This window comes from Lethenteron reissneri, chromosome 5, assembly GCF_015708825.2.
Source record: "Lethenteron reissneri isolate LAM-NWPU_2019-01 chromosome 5, ASM1570882v1, whole genome shotgun sequence".
Lineage (NCBI taxonomy): Eukaryota > Metazoa > Chordata > Hyperoartia > Petromyzontiformes > Petromyzontidae > Lethenteron > Lethenteron reissneri.
In genome coordinates this window covers 8,396,536-8,411,071 of record NC_083783.1, presented here as the reverse complement: position 1 = coordinate 8,411,071, position 14,536 = coordinate 8,396,536, and the positions used below count along the sequence as shown (strand labels likewise).

Here is a 14,536-nt window from a genome sequence, read left to right as displayed (position 1 = left end):
CCAAATGACCTCCACGTTCGGCACGGCCCTCAGATGTCCTTCATCCAGCGGTAGACTGTCAAAGGGACTGTCAACAGCGAATGCACGTCCAGGTATGTCAAACCAGCAAGGGAAAATAATAAGACGGGAACAACGCACACATGGCACTCAGACCACCAGCGAGCGTGCAGCGGGGCATGCAGGGTAGGTGCCGGAGCGGAACGCTGTGTGTGTTGTGCCTCCGATTGGTCCATTCTCTCGTCAAGGAGCATTAACCATCATCACGCAAACTCCAGTCATCCTCACAGCAGCGGCTTTCGGCTACCCATCGAACAAAGACGGTCGCCGCAACGCACACTTTCGGATGCACTTCTACGGCCGTCTGGAACGCTCTTCCTTCAGATATGAGGAAGACACTGGAGCTGTGCACAATCGTCGAAGTTGAAAACTCATTTCTTTAGAACTGCTCTTTTGTGTTTAGTTTGTTTTATCCTTCGCCCGCACTTCCGATTAGCACGGTTGGCTACGTACGGTGTGAAAGAAGTTCAACACACGTACAAACAGGGAAGATGCCCAAGTGGAACTTCCCAAAAGAGTGTCTCGAGCGGGCCACTATGTTCCATCATGTTGCTCACTAAGCATACGAATCCCCCCCCCCCACCAACTGAACAGAGGCAGCCTCGTGGCGCTGTGGTCTCGCACCAGGCCATGCGGCCGGTGTAATTAGTCACGTGTCCACTGCTGGGCAAGTGGGCATCGTTGTGCGTTCATTGTGGGCTGAGTGTGCCAACTGTTCACACGTGTTTGTCACTAGAGGTGTAATAATGCATCAATTTAATTATTGATATCGATTGTTTTTAATTTCGAGGTACACTTATGCCTCTTGCTATGCTTGTGGCTACTGGTCAAGCGGCTTACTCCCGGTTTTCCAGCGACCTGGAAGTGAGAAATTAATCCATGCATGCATCGAATCACGTTGACACATTTATAGTTACGCGATCTTACCCAACAAAAAACCTCTATCAATAGTTTGTTTTAATTTGTGCGCATTGTATTGTACTACGTTCACCTGACTCCTGCAGCCACTCGTGGCCACTAGATTCACAAAGTAAAAAGAAATGCATCAATCCTTGCACAGAAGCGTCGCCATGAGTCAAGCCAACTCTTTTCATCAATGATGAAGAGGTGAAACCCCGAGGCCGCTAGTCTGCTTCGTCATTTCTCTGCCGTCCTCTTTCCAGAGGGGCTGGCGGTGTGTGGAGAAACCTCCCTCTCTGTCCTGCCGCCAGTCTCTTCGCCGTCCTGTCCTTAAATCCGCATCCCCCTTTCCGCTCGCCGGCCCGCATCGCCTGTCCCCCCCCCACCACGCTGGTCGACCTCGGCACCTCTGACGGAGTCGCACGTCCTCGTGTGACGGCGTCGCCTGTCTAAACAGCATCATCCTCCGTGTTTGGCGGATTACACCTCCTCCGTTGGCCACGTACACCGTGACGGGCAACTGTCAATGCCGCCACTCAAAACAAATATGTGGCTCTAAGCCAGTAGTGCTAGGAGGTGGTCCAGGGAGCCCCCCCCCCACCAACTCTGCCCCCCCCCCCTTCCCACCAAATACACAAGGTTTGGCCTCCTGTGCCAAAAACTCTTAAGGTTGGATCGCGGTTGTAGTCACATTTCATTTCATTCCGGTTTCGTTTGCGCTTATGAACACCATCTGCGCGGCACTGCCGTGTCCCCTTCAGAAGCAGTCGCCGGCCGTGGTGCCACGTGCGGCTCTAGAGGTCCAAATTGTGACAACCGTGCGTGCGCCGAGAGCGTGAGCACGTGGCAAAGCTTCCCGTCACGCGTGGAGGCCGGCACATCGAGGGTCGTTGGCGAGTTGACGTCCAGAACAGGTCGCGGGCTCTTCCCGTTCACGAGCTTGCGCTGAGCGGCGTGGCGAAATGTGGTCGACAACACCCGTGGCCTATACAGTGTGGGGGAGCCCTTAACGCAGATTCACGGTGGGCTTTAGATTGACAGATGTCTACTGGACATCTGTGAAAACGAGCTTTCTAGCTCATCGGATTCCTCCAGTATGAAATAATATTCTGATGATTTGCGCAAAGGAGGTGCACATTACGTGAAAACAAGTTCTATGTTTAGAAACATATGCATGTGCACATTCAGTGCACACGTTCAGAAGCAAACAGCAGTAAGCTAAGGTGTGCGTCCGTTTTCACGTGACCACCACAGCCTTATCTAGACCACCAACTCCAAAGGGAGCTGAGTGTGGCCGTCTTTTTATAATTCAGAATCAACGTGCGTTCATAGTATTTGGCTGCTATAAATGTCCACATAATAAGCCACTTCGTTGAGCCATCATTTGTGGCCAGGTCGCTTCTGAAAAAGAGCTGTAGAGCTCAGTGGGCCTTACCTGGTCAAATAAAAATTGCAAAAAAAATTAGTTTAGTTTATGAACACACAGCCCAGCTGCAATATATACATATGTATGCACACAGACACATATGCAACGTATGTATCTAATATTGTGCACTCGTGTGATTTTATCATCATCAGCAGCGATCTATCCGCTGCTGGATGAAGGTCCCCCCCAAGCCGTCACCATCAGTCACGTTCACACACAACGCCACAATAATAATCCATCCAGTTTCTGGATTGCAGCATCCCTGCGTGAGACTTCCTCTCGGTCGCGTTCACTTCTTTGGCTGTCACTCCTTCATTGGTACCAACCACCGGCCGTCATTCAAAATCAATGTGAAAGTCATTTTATATCGAGCCTTACGATAATGACCATCTCTGAGCATCCGTTTTGGCCACGTGTCCTGTCCAAGTCCGCTTACTTCCCTTGACGGTCAATGCAGAGGTCTCTAACTTTGCATTTTCTCTTCGGTCAGCGGTGTTTCTCTTCCTGTCTCTCACCGCAATCCCATGCGTGCGTTTCTCCGTACCATCTCGGGGCGATTTTATAATATTTCGTTCGATGTTTTTTCTTCGCTGAGTACTGCCGCAAATAACGCACGCACACACACAGCTTCAGCCCGTGTCCTTTCTGCCCTGTACACCTTCGGATCATTGATCGTGCCGGCGAGCTGAATGGAATCGCGTGTTCTCCCTCCCACGGGGCCCCCTCTCAGGAATGCGAGTCACCGCCGCCCCCGCCAGCCTTGAGAATGCGTTGCTTTGCAAGCCGTGACAGGTGTACACACTCGCCAACACAGACACAGCACGGCTTCCAGGTGAGCAGTCGGCACCACTGGGCCCACACGCACACACGCAGGCAGAAACTGACTCCGTCCCACTCGCCCACACATGCACACCACGCACACCACGCAGAGACAAAGATTCCCCGCTCCTGTAGTAGCCTGCACAGGCTGATGGGGCAATTTGCTGTCAACGAGCGCTTAGGAAGCCGGCCGTCGTCTCTGGCTCGCCGGTGTTGATGTTTACACACCGCGCCAGGTACTCAGTTAAGGTTGGTCAAGATTTTTTGCCGAGATATTAAAAACCGCAGAGCCGGGCATTATCTACCTTGCAGTGTGTGGAAACACAAAGGTCCCCGTTTGTTGTTGTTATCAAGGACATTGTTAACGCAGGCGCTATTATCAATATACTGTAGGTAGACACGAACAAAAACAACTGCTGGCGATTCCACGCGTCATCAGCAGCTTGTGGTGGAGAGATGTTAACTCCCTCGCCTGGTATACAGGAGGTCGTGGGTTCGATCCTGACCCTGCCACCTGCATTTTTGGAGTTTTCAGCTTTCCCCTACGGTCACGTGGATTTTTCTCCGGGTCCTCCGGTTTTCGCTCGACATTTAAAAAAACATGCTTTTAGAGTATTTTGCTGCTATACATTTCCACGTGATAAGCCACTTCGTTGAGCTATCATTTGTGGCCAGGTCGCTTCTGAGAAAAAAGCTTCATAGCTTAGTGGGCCTTACCTCGTAAAATAAAAAATAGTTGAATATGTTTAGTTTAAGTGACAGTAATGCCCCCAAGGCCTATGTGCCAGGTTAGGAGAATCCTCATGTCCACAAAAAAAGATCTCCCCATGTCCACCAAAGCACACAAGGACAAAGATCCCCCGTATAGCCTTAACAGACCGTAGGGGCAAGTGCTGTTAGCGAGCACCTATGAAGGCCGGAACGGTACACGAGGGGGTGGGTGGGCCAGCACCACGCCCGACCGCCTTTGTCGCCCCAGTGGTGATGTTTACACACCGCACCAAGTAATAATTTGTGGGTGAGTCGACCCAGGGAAGGCCCAGTATCGGTTCAGATAATCGTCACTGGTGTTGGCTGTGAGCGGGAATCAAACCCAGGTCGCTGGGTTCATAGCGCAGCGCGCTAACCGCTACACAACCACTACACTACCGCTCCCCCCACACACACACGGAGACACGTACACGTACATACCCTAAGAGTCGTGCTCACACACCGACGCGCATTACCCCGAGGAAATCGCCCCACGGAAAGCGATACGATTGTGTCAATGCAAGCCTTTTGTTCAGCAATGTTCAGCATCGTTGATCAAAGGGACCTCGTGATTTTTGTTTTTTTTTAAAGAGAATCAGAAATATTTACAGGAAAACACGGTGTGTTATGAGCGGGGACACAGCCCCGGCTTACTTTAGCTCAACGCGGCGTGTGTGCGTGTAGTTCCCGAGGTCTTGCAGGTATTGTGATCTATTATTTTTCCTGAGACATGCCCTGGGTATTTTTGTATCACGGTGTGCGAAAGAAGTTCGACAGACGTACAACGATGGCTGCAGGTATGACGCATCGGGTAGTCACACTCACGTCAGGAATAGGATATTGGAGGAAATGAGAAGCAAATTTCAGCCATGTAAAAATATAACAATAAGTTTTACCCTTTCTGGCAATAAAACAGTTGTGTTAAGTTGTTAAAACACAAAACTGAAACCTTTTGCAAGGAATCACGTCTGCATTAACCACATATACTTGTGGTCAACATGAAAAAAAAATGCTCTGGTAGTATATGCATTGTCTTTCAAACTGATTGGTCCACACCAGAGACAGCTTTCTTTAGAGCCTAGTCTCCAACAGTGTTTGACCAGAGGATGCCAAAAGACGAACAGCAAAAGACAATGCACTATCAGGACATTGAGAGCTCGGGGTGAGCAGCTACATTAGCCCTGTGTTCGCCAGGAGCTGATGAAGATGCATGTCTTAGGGCTGTCATGTCCAGTGCGGCGAAGTTTCACTCCACGTTCTGGGAGCTGCTTTGCGAAGTCACATCCCCAAAAAACACGTTAAAGAGCTGAAACGAGTTGACGCTCCACATCACGTCAGGTGGATTTTTCACATCCATGCGGTTCCATCGTGTAATTTCAGGCTCTGATGAAGGTCAATTATTCCGTGGTGCCTACGTTAACCATACCCGAGGGCAATTCCCGGTCAGCTGCGGAACCGGTGCTGGTCCTTGCCACCAAAGCATGAACCTTCACCAAACCGCACCGACCCGCGTGGCAGAGTGTGATCACACATCACCGACGTGGTGTGGGGGCAGGCCTTCATCCGGCAGTGGGTCAACCACAGGGCTGTAAAGTGTTATATCACGATCTATACATTTTTTACAATTATTTTACTAGGTAGGGCCTACTAAGCTATATAGCTCTTTTTTTCCGAAACAACCTGACCACCAATGATAGCTCAACGAAGTGGCTTATCACGTGGAAATTTATGGCAGCCAAATAGTCTACTTTGGCATATCCTCTGAATATACTGACCCTTGGCATAAGAATGTGGAATTTCTATCACAGACTCAGGGCATGGGGAGCCTTCATCCAGCAGTAGATGGCCAAAGCATTGTCTCTCTCTTGGCCAAAGCATTGTACATCACATAACAAGGGCACTTCTAAACTTGTGTCACGGTTCGCTATTCCATATTTACCGATCGACAGATGTTGCGATGGAACATGCAATTGCTCTACATTAGCACTCTTTAGCACTAATGTTGAATGAAATAGATGCATGGACACCACTGAAGAGTCACAATACAGAATAGAGAATGGCAAATATGGCCTTAACCAAGTTGGCAGAAAACTCATTCGTCTACTCACTGAGCCACGAACACATAACTCAGTTGAAGAGCCTTGGTCTCATGCCTTCGGTGGCACAGTTCAAATCCCAGCCAATGTTGACTCAGTCATGAACCGTGATCAGAACATCACATGAATTCTGCAGATATCATACGCACAAATGCAGACTCAAAGAGGACACTCCACAGCAGCGTGGACATCATGAACTTGGAACGATGAAACATTTGGTGAACTTCTCTCTCCGCTGTTCCTCATTCCCCACGAACAGCTCTGAAAGTCACTCTGCATCTCCTGAAGCTCTTGACTGGATATCGAAACTCACAGCCATCGCTCGTACTGTAAACGTTTTGCTCTCTCTCCACTAGACATCAACACCGGCTCATTCTCCTGAAAGCAGCACCACGTGCTAAAGGCTGCCACACATTTTTGCCACACATACTCAGTGCCAAGTTAGCAGTGCTTGTTAAGACTCTACCCAGCCATAGGAATGTGGAATTTCGACTACCAGCCCTCGGCCACCGCGGGAGTTGAGCGTTTTGACTGCTGAGGAAACAGCACGAGGCAAACGTGAGCCTCACATTGCCCGACCAGCACCGTGGCCATGATAACACACGGACCGTTTATCTGGGGGTGCTGGTGGTGGCGGCAGTGGCGGTGGCGATGGCATGCAGTGTGGGTGGTGGGTCAGAGAGGACCTTTTGTGATAACGCATTGACTCTGAACAAAGACCGCTATCGCAATAGCTCAGGAATGCGAGAAATTAAAAACAACGAGGACTTCGTTGTTTTTTGTGTCCGCCCCCCTCCTCCTCTGTTCTCGGTGAGCCACCCATGCAGCAACGAGAAGATTTGAAACAACAGTGAAGTGCCGTCCAATTGAGCACAGAGTATCACCCAGTAGAAAAGGCACGTGATGCAATGTCAACGACAGCTGCATGTGACGGGACCGCTCTGTTTAAAATAGTTTTGTTTACAAGTACGAGTGTGCAACACGGAACAATAATAGATGCAGATCTTGGACAGCTGATAAAGATTAATACATTTTCCAAGAGAGGAGGTGTAATGCCCCAGAAGCCATTATAAATGGTGTCAATCAAATTCAAGTCACCTAATGTAATGTTGTTAAGACGTGCTATGGACATCGTGGGGTGGAGTGGTGGGTGCCTTTGTTAGCGCGCTGCCCTGGGAAACCAGGGACTCAAGTTAAATTCCCGGGCCATGGGTAACATCATTGGCCAGTGATATCATAACTGGCCCTGCCCTCCCTGGTCCTTCACCAATCTTCACGGACCACGATGGTCAAAACAAAATCCCTTGATGGCATTGGCGAGGCCTTCATCCACAGATGGACAAGAATGGGTGGAATTTGTTTTCTTTTATAGATACCGGTGTGTATTCACGATGTCCGGGTTACCAGTGTCAACAAATGTATACCTGTGGTATTTAAACAACGAGCAGTTCCTTTAAACATAACGCACACACACACAAACCTTTCATATATTTCTAGCTGTATTCATTACAACTCAGGACAGACTTTTATATTCCAAGTGTATCATTATAGGCATAGACTGTAATGTAAAGCATGTGCACTTAATACAGGGACGCAGAGAACACGTGTGTGTAGCTTATACGTTTCAGTGTATAGAATGGTGGCATGCCGCTTGTTGTTATTTGAATGATTTGTGCGAAATACACGAAAACCTAGGCACCAGAGTTCAATCCCCAGTAGTGGCTAACACCAGGGTGAGTGATATCTAAACTAGCACTGCATGCTCACCCTCCACACTTCTCCAAATCACATTGACCAACGTGGGGAAGTAAGGTCAAACAATCCCCACGTCCCAGACAGAGTGGGTGCCATGGCGGTGAGATATTAACTACGTTGCCTAGTACACAGGAGGTCGTGGGTTCGATACCGATCCAGACGCCGCTATATTTGGAGTTTGTATGTTCTCCCCGTGGCCATTTGGATTTTTCTTCGGTTCCTCCGGTTTTTCCCTCCACATTTAGAAACGACATGCGTTCAGAGTATTTGGCTGCTATACATTTACACGTGATAAGCCACTTAGTTGAGCTATCATTTGTGGCCAGGTCACTTCTGAAAAAGAGCTGGGCAGTGGGCCTTAGCTGGTAAAATATATATATTTTTATATCGTTTAGTTTAGAGTGGGGGGAATTTTTCATTCAGGAGTGGCTTGCCAAAGGGTCCTGCATTCACTTACACACACACGTCTCTATGAATGCATTATGTAGGAACTAGTATATGTCTTCTCATTCAATGGGTGTCTAATTGAAAAGCCACACACACATGCCTTTACACATCTCTAACGCACGCGTATAGTTGTGTTACGGTGCATGGGGACTAATATAGCATTTTATAAAGAGAGACAGTGGAAACACAGGGGGGAAAAACACACATTCAGCCATTCAGCCTGTCAGTCTCCCCACATTCCAGACCCTGCCTCCAACAGGTATTAGATTAAAAACACCCAAAAAACTCCAGGCGATTTTTGGGTTTAAGCATCAGCCTGGAAGTATAGTTTAGACACGTTACTCGACAGGGCCACGATCTCGAATTCACTTGAATACAAACACGCTTAGAACTGAGCGCACCCCTCCGAGTCCGTGGCATTTGCCCGGGTAACAACTCTTGTTTCCTCCCACACGAAGTACAAACACTCATACGTGGAACTGGCCAAACGTCTCGATTCACCGAGAACCCTGCCAAAAAAAGGAAATCGTGTCTTGAGGCTTAGCACCGTGTAGAGTGGTTCAAAGCATGGGAAAATAACCCTCCACGACCACCACGCGCACGGCTTGGGGAGGGCCTTCATCCAGCAGTGGATTGACGATGGACTGCACGTGCAAAGGATTTACCAATTATGTGAACACCCGTGCCAAAGCCACCAGAGTGCTGTTGGGGGTCCCATGCTGTCCAGATGATGCACAGTCCATGGACCCAGAGCAAGATATTTGATTTCTCGACACTCGCAGCAGCTCAACGTTAGCGGCACGAAATCCCTTTATATGGCCAATAAAGCAAATCTTGTGATAACCTTCTCAATCGTGTGGGTTATCACTCGCAATAATCCACGCTTTATTGGCCATACAAACACGTGGGAGGCTCTACAGCTTTGTCATGGAAAGTGGTACCAAGGACAGAGTCGCCAAAAGAATCGTACGTTGATAACAACAATAATGCACTTCATTTAGAGAGTAAAGCCTCGCTGACCCACACGACTTTCTCAAGAGGGTCCTGCATTGGCATGTTTGGCCAATATTATAATTTTTTATGAGAATATGAAGAATAATGCACTTCATTTAGAGAGTAAAGCCTCACTGACCCACACGACTTTCTCAGGAGGGTCCTGCATTGGGATGTTTGGCCAAAATTATAAAAAAAAATTTGGAGAATATCAACGAAAGTTTGGCTTCTTGTGTAGGAACGCATGTCTGTTGAACTTCTTTTGCACCGTGCGTGGCCAACCGTACTCATCGTGAGAGAAAACCGAAGTGCCCAGAGAGAAAAAAAAACACACACACGCACACACAAGAGGTGGATAAAGCGCTTTAAGCGCCGCACTGACATATTCAAGAATCCACCGCTATACCGCCCTCTCCTGGCCGCATCGTGTATTGCGAGATAGTTTCAGATTGGGACTCACCAAGACACTTTGCAAAGGGGGCCCATCACAATCCACGCGATCGGCCCTTGTCAATACACAGCTGTATGAGGGCCGCTCCGCACCACGTGGGTTCTGATGGGTGTTTGACCGTACTTCACCGCGCTGGTCAGTCTCGGCTTGATGAAGGCGGGTGACCATAGATGTTGTAGCAGAGTACCGTACAACACTGGACTCCGCTACAAAGTCCCTGCACTGCCCATCGCGTAACTCCGCAACCAACCTGAATGCATATGCACAATCCGACTCAAGTCCTGCTTAGTTTTAAGTTGAAAACAACATTTATTTAGAACCGCTGTGTGCGTTTAGTCGTGCTTAATATCCTCCCCCCACGCACCTCCGATCAGCACGGTGGCCTATTACGTACGGTGCGAAAGAGGTTCAACATCCGTCAAGTAACACAGACACACGCGAATCTCCACTTCGCTCACTCACCCGTGCGTGTGACGCTGATCAGCAACCCCAGCAGAAGAAGGGAGGCGATGGAATGACGGAGCAATCGCCCCATCACAGAGATGGATAATCCCCTTCCAAACTCCGCGTTATGTCCCCCCGGCGTATCTTGAACCACGAGCGGTGATGAATGCGCTCTTATCGCCGCCGCTGCCTCCTCCTCCCGAGCTCGTCGGAGGCTCTCCGTTTCCCCGGCCCTCTCTCCCCCTGCCCTCCTGCGTCTGTCTGCGATCGGCACGCAAATGTGGTGGAGTGGCGACTATTGCAGCGGTCGATCTTCGCACGCAAGAAGGGGCGTGGGAGGAGGAGGAGAGAGGGGGTGCTTTTTAAATCCGCGTCTCCCGGTTATCCGGCCACCACCGCCGCCGCTGCCGCCACGGACAGCCCCTCCAAGATCTTGCAGCACATTGAGAGAAAGTCACTCCTGCAAAAGTTTAAAAAAACAACAAACCCACATGCGCACCAACCACCACTCGAACTTTGTCATGCGGCGGTGACCCACAGAAGTTCGTCCTTTGGAAGCCAAATCCCTCTTCAACTCCTTCGGTGGACGTCTCTAGCTACACTCTGCGTCGTCACCCATCCGCTGCTTCGTCCGTTCCCTTCTCGTTTTTAAAAAAAAAAACCTTCGCTAGCCGAATGGCTCGCCACCACGCAGCGTTGCCCACACGCGCGCACACCGCACACCGCCACCACCACAGGACCCACCGCTCCACCCCCACCACCCCTACACCCCCACCACCCCTACACCCCCACCACCCCTACACCCCCACCACCCCTACACCCCACCACCCCTACGCCCCCCACCACCCCTACGCCCCCCACCACCCCTACACCCCCACCACCCCTACACCCCCCACCACCCCTAGATCCCACTACACCCCCACCACCCCTACACCCCCACCACCCCTACACCCCCCACCACCCCTAGATCCCACTACACCCCCACCACCCCTACACCCCCACCACCCCTACACCCCCCACCACCCCTAGATCCCACTACACCCCCACCACCCCTACACCCCCACCACCCCTACACCCCCCACCACCCCTAGATCCCACTACACCCCCACCACCCCTACACCCCGACCCCCACTACACCCCCACCACTGCAGTGGCTCATGCGGCGGGGGGGGGGGTGATAAACGCTGCAGGGAGTGGAGGTGGGGGGGGTAACGGGGGGGAGGGGGCGTGGTTTAAACTGAGGGGGCGTGGTTTAAACTGAGGGGGCGTGGTTTAAACTGAAGGGGCGTGGTTTAAACTGAAGGGGCGTGGTTGAAACTGAAGGGGCGTGGTTGAAACTGAAGGGGCGTGGTTTAAACTTGGGGGGGGGGGGGTTCTTGGGCGGAAGCTGTGACCATATATGGGGGAGATGTGCCGCGGGCTTCTCAGAGTATCGATTTATCTCGCGATGGGGTTGCTGCGCGCACGTTGGCTTGAGAAAGCGCTGCCCCCCAGGCCGCGGTGTTTGTTGTTCGATGCTTATCGAATGTTCTAACGGTGACGCGTTGCGTGGTTGCAGAGGGGAAGTGCAAACAACAACAACAAAAATCGATTGTTGTACTGCACTTCTATGCCTCCATCCCACGTTCAACCAGCGTAGACCAGCGTGGTCGAATAATTTCCCAGGACGGGGTGGGTTCTTCTCCTCCCCCCCCCCCCAACGCCGCATCGGTTTTGACCATACTTCACCACTATGGTCGGTATCGGTTGGTAAAGGGGGAGAAGTGCAGTGCCGGTGGCTCGTGCAAGTGCGCTAACCACTGCACCACCGCTCCACCACATGAACCAATAAACGGTGCCAATGCTATGGACTTGAAGTTGTAATTTAATGGAGTCGAAATATTCATTGTTTTCACCACCAACAACAACAACAACTGTACACAAGTTACCTGCATAAATATTGTATGGACCCATGCGAGAGCCCCGTATGAATTGCAGGTATCAATGTTGGACCCTGCCATGTGAATGTGGAATTGCCACCGCTGGTTCAATGGGGATGAGCAAAGCCCCCCCCCTCCCACCCCATTGGGCCTTTGAGCACTAGTGTGACACTGCCGGTCATGTTTGTACCGTACATATAAAACAAAACCAATCGTACGGGCAACACGCATATGACAATGAAATTCATCAACAGTATATACAGCGGCGAATGATGCACGGTGTTTGGTGATGCATGTTTCAAAGACAATGCACGTAATTATCAGATCATGTTTTGTTTGCATGTTCACCACAAGTACGTGTGGTTAATTCAGACTCGATTGCTTGCAGAAGGTTTCTATTTCAAACTCTTAGTTCTGTCGGTAAAGTCACGTAGGTAAAACAAAATTAAATTAAAATTAATAAAAATAAAATAATGAAATCACGACGTTTCGGAGGCAACACAAGTCTCCGTCATCAGGTGGGACCGTCACAGCCAGATTTGCTACATCACTTGATTTGCTACATCACTTGATGCAGCAAATCTGGCTGTGACGGTCCCACCTGATGACGGAGACTTGTGTTGCCTCCGAAACGTCGTGATTTTATTTTATTATTTTATTTTTATTAATTTTCATTTCATTTTTTTTACCTACGTGACTTTACCGAAATAACTAAGAGTATGAATCCTTGCAGTCACGAAAGCTTCAAATCTAGAATTTCTATTTCAACTTTATGGCGGGACCCCGGGGATCCATAAGGCCCCGGCTCTCGCAAAAACTGCGTTGTGACGTCGTTTTATGTCTGTTGAAGGCGAACGACGCGGCAATCTATTCATCTCGACGCACTCTACACGTTGCGCTGATCAAGGATTACAATTTTTGTTTCTTCTGCGCATTCGTCCTCGCTGCTGCTGCGCTTGGACGACACGGCAACAGAATGATCCGCGCCACGTGGGTCGCGGTGTTCATGTGCGCGGTGGGACAGAATCGCCAAAAACAAATAAATTTCGATTTTGACTTCCGTTGATTCGGGATCCTGGGGTCACCGCCATCATGTTCATTTGGTGTTTGAACATCTAAACACCTCCTGTGTTATTGCCAGAAAGGGCAAAACCCTATTCTTGTTTTTCATACTTTGGTGATGTAAGCCAACATGTTTGCATAAGCGGATTACTTTAGGAAAATAAGAGAATGCGTTTGACTCAAAATGTTCATATTTTATTCATATCAAAGTAGAGTAGTTCCAAAAATAATTGCTGTCGTAAAGCCTGCTAATGTACGTTCATTTATAAATTATTTCATGCTGCTGCTGTATTAGCAGTGGTGCAAACGCACAATTAACAACAACAACAACAACAACTCAACACATACGTCAATAACAACACCTGTGGCCTTTAAATAATTAAAATATAATAGGCGACCTTTCGGACAATGTGCCTTCTTATCGCGTACATAACATGCTATTGACGAAACGTGTTCAGTTTCTCCTGTAATTCTCCGTATTGTTATCATGGTGCCCGTTGATGTCCGCTGTCTGGATGGAATTTACCACGCGTAGCTCCTATTCAACCCCAATTGCATGTATTTGACAACATGTCACCTACGTCTTGTTTAAGATGGGTTTTGTGGAAGGACGGTGAACATTATCCTTCACATAAAAAAAATGTCATTGAATATACACTGTCATTGAACAAAGCAGTGAATTGGAAAAAATATATAGTTTCTAAGGACAGGCCCAAAAAAACCTCAAGCGACCAGCAACAAACAGCACCGATTAAGGTGTGAATAGAGAGAGTGTAGTTGTGGTTAAGTGTGTTCCTCTTGTTCCCATCACATCCAGGCCTTCCAAGCAGTGGCAGAGTTCTACGCGATCAGTTCACAGGCGTGAAACCTTCAAAAACAAGAACGTTCGTGACATCTAATCATCACCAATATCGTCATCGTGAGCTGTCATTCTCTCTCCTCTGTTTAGTGAAGACGGTGCCATGCTTTACACCACTGGCAACCGGTCCATGGCAGCTGCAATTAATCAAATTCCTACGTGTACTTTGATTTCACAATGCCATGCCCGATTTAACATTACCTTTGTAATCAATAGCGCGGTTATTATTGCTATTGAGACACTTTGTCTGCAGTGCAAAAACATGTTACAGCACCCCAATAAACACAACACACAGAAGCGCAAGATGACATCCCCTTAAGGGGACCCCCCCCCCTCCCCAAAAACTAAAGCGATGCACTCTGCCAACCTCGGTTCAACTTCAAATCATTCAGAAGTGTTTCTTTTTTAAATCCTTTATATTAAGTTAACTTGCTTGCTTGCGCGCTTACGACTGTGCAAATCTTTCGGTCGTTTTTTAACCCACTTCCCGTGATCCAATCGAGCTGACATTTTGCACACAGACTCGTTGTGCGTGACAATTTATTTTCGTGAAAAATT

At 49.1% G+C, this 14,536-nt stretch overlaps 1 protein-coding gene across 1 annotated transcript in view; it reads right to left on the bottom strand.

Moving 5' to 3' along the window:
- LOC133352274 (protein eva-1 homolog C-like) overlaps positions 1-10,859 on the bottom strand; it is a 63,448-nt gene extending 52,589 nt beyond the window's left edge. Inside the window, exon 1 of the mRNA XM_061567855.1 lies at positions 10,157-10,859. Within this exon, the coding sequence (XP_061423839.1) occupies positions 10,157-10,229 (73 nt within the window). The 5' untranslated portion in view covers positions 10,230-10,859. The remainder of the gene's footprint in view (positions 1-10,156) is intronic.
- Positions 10,860-14,536: the final 3,677 nt, after the last annotated feature.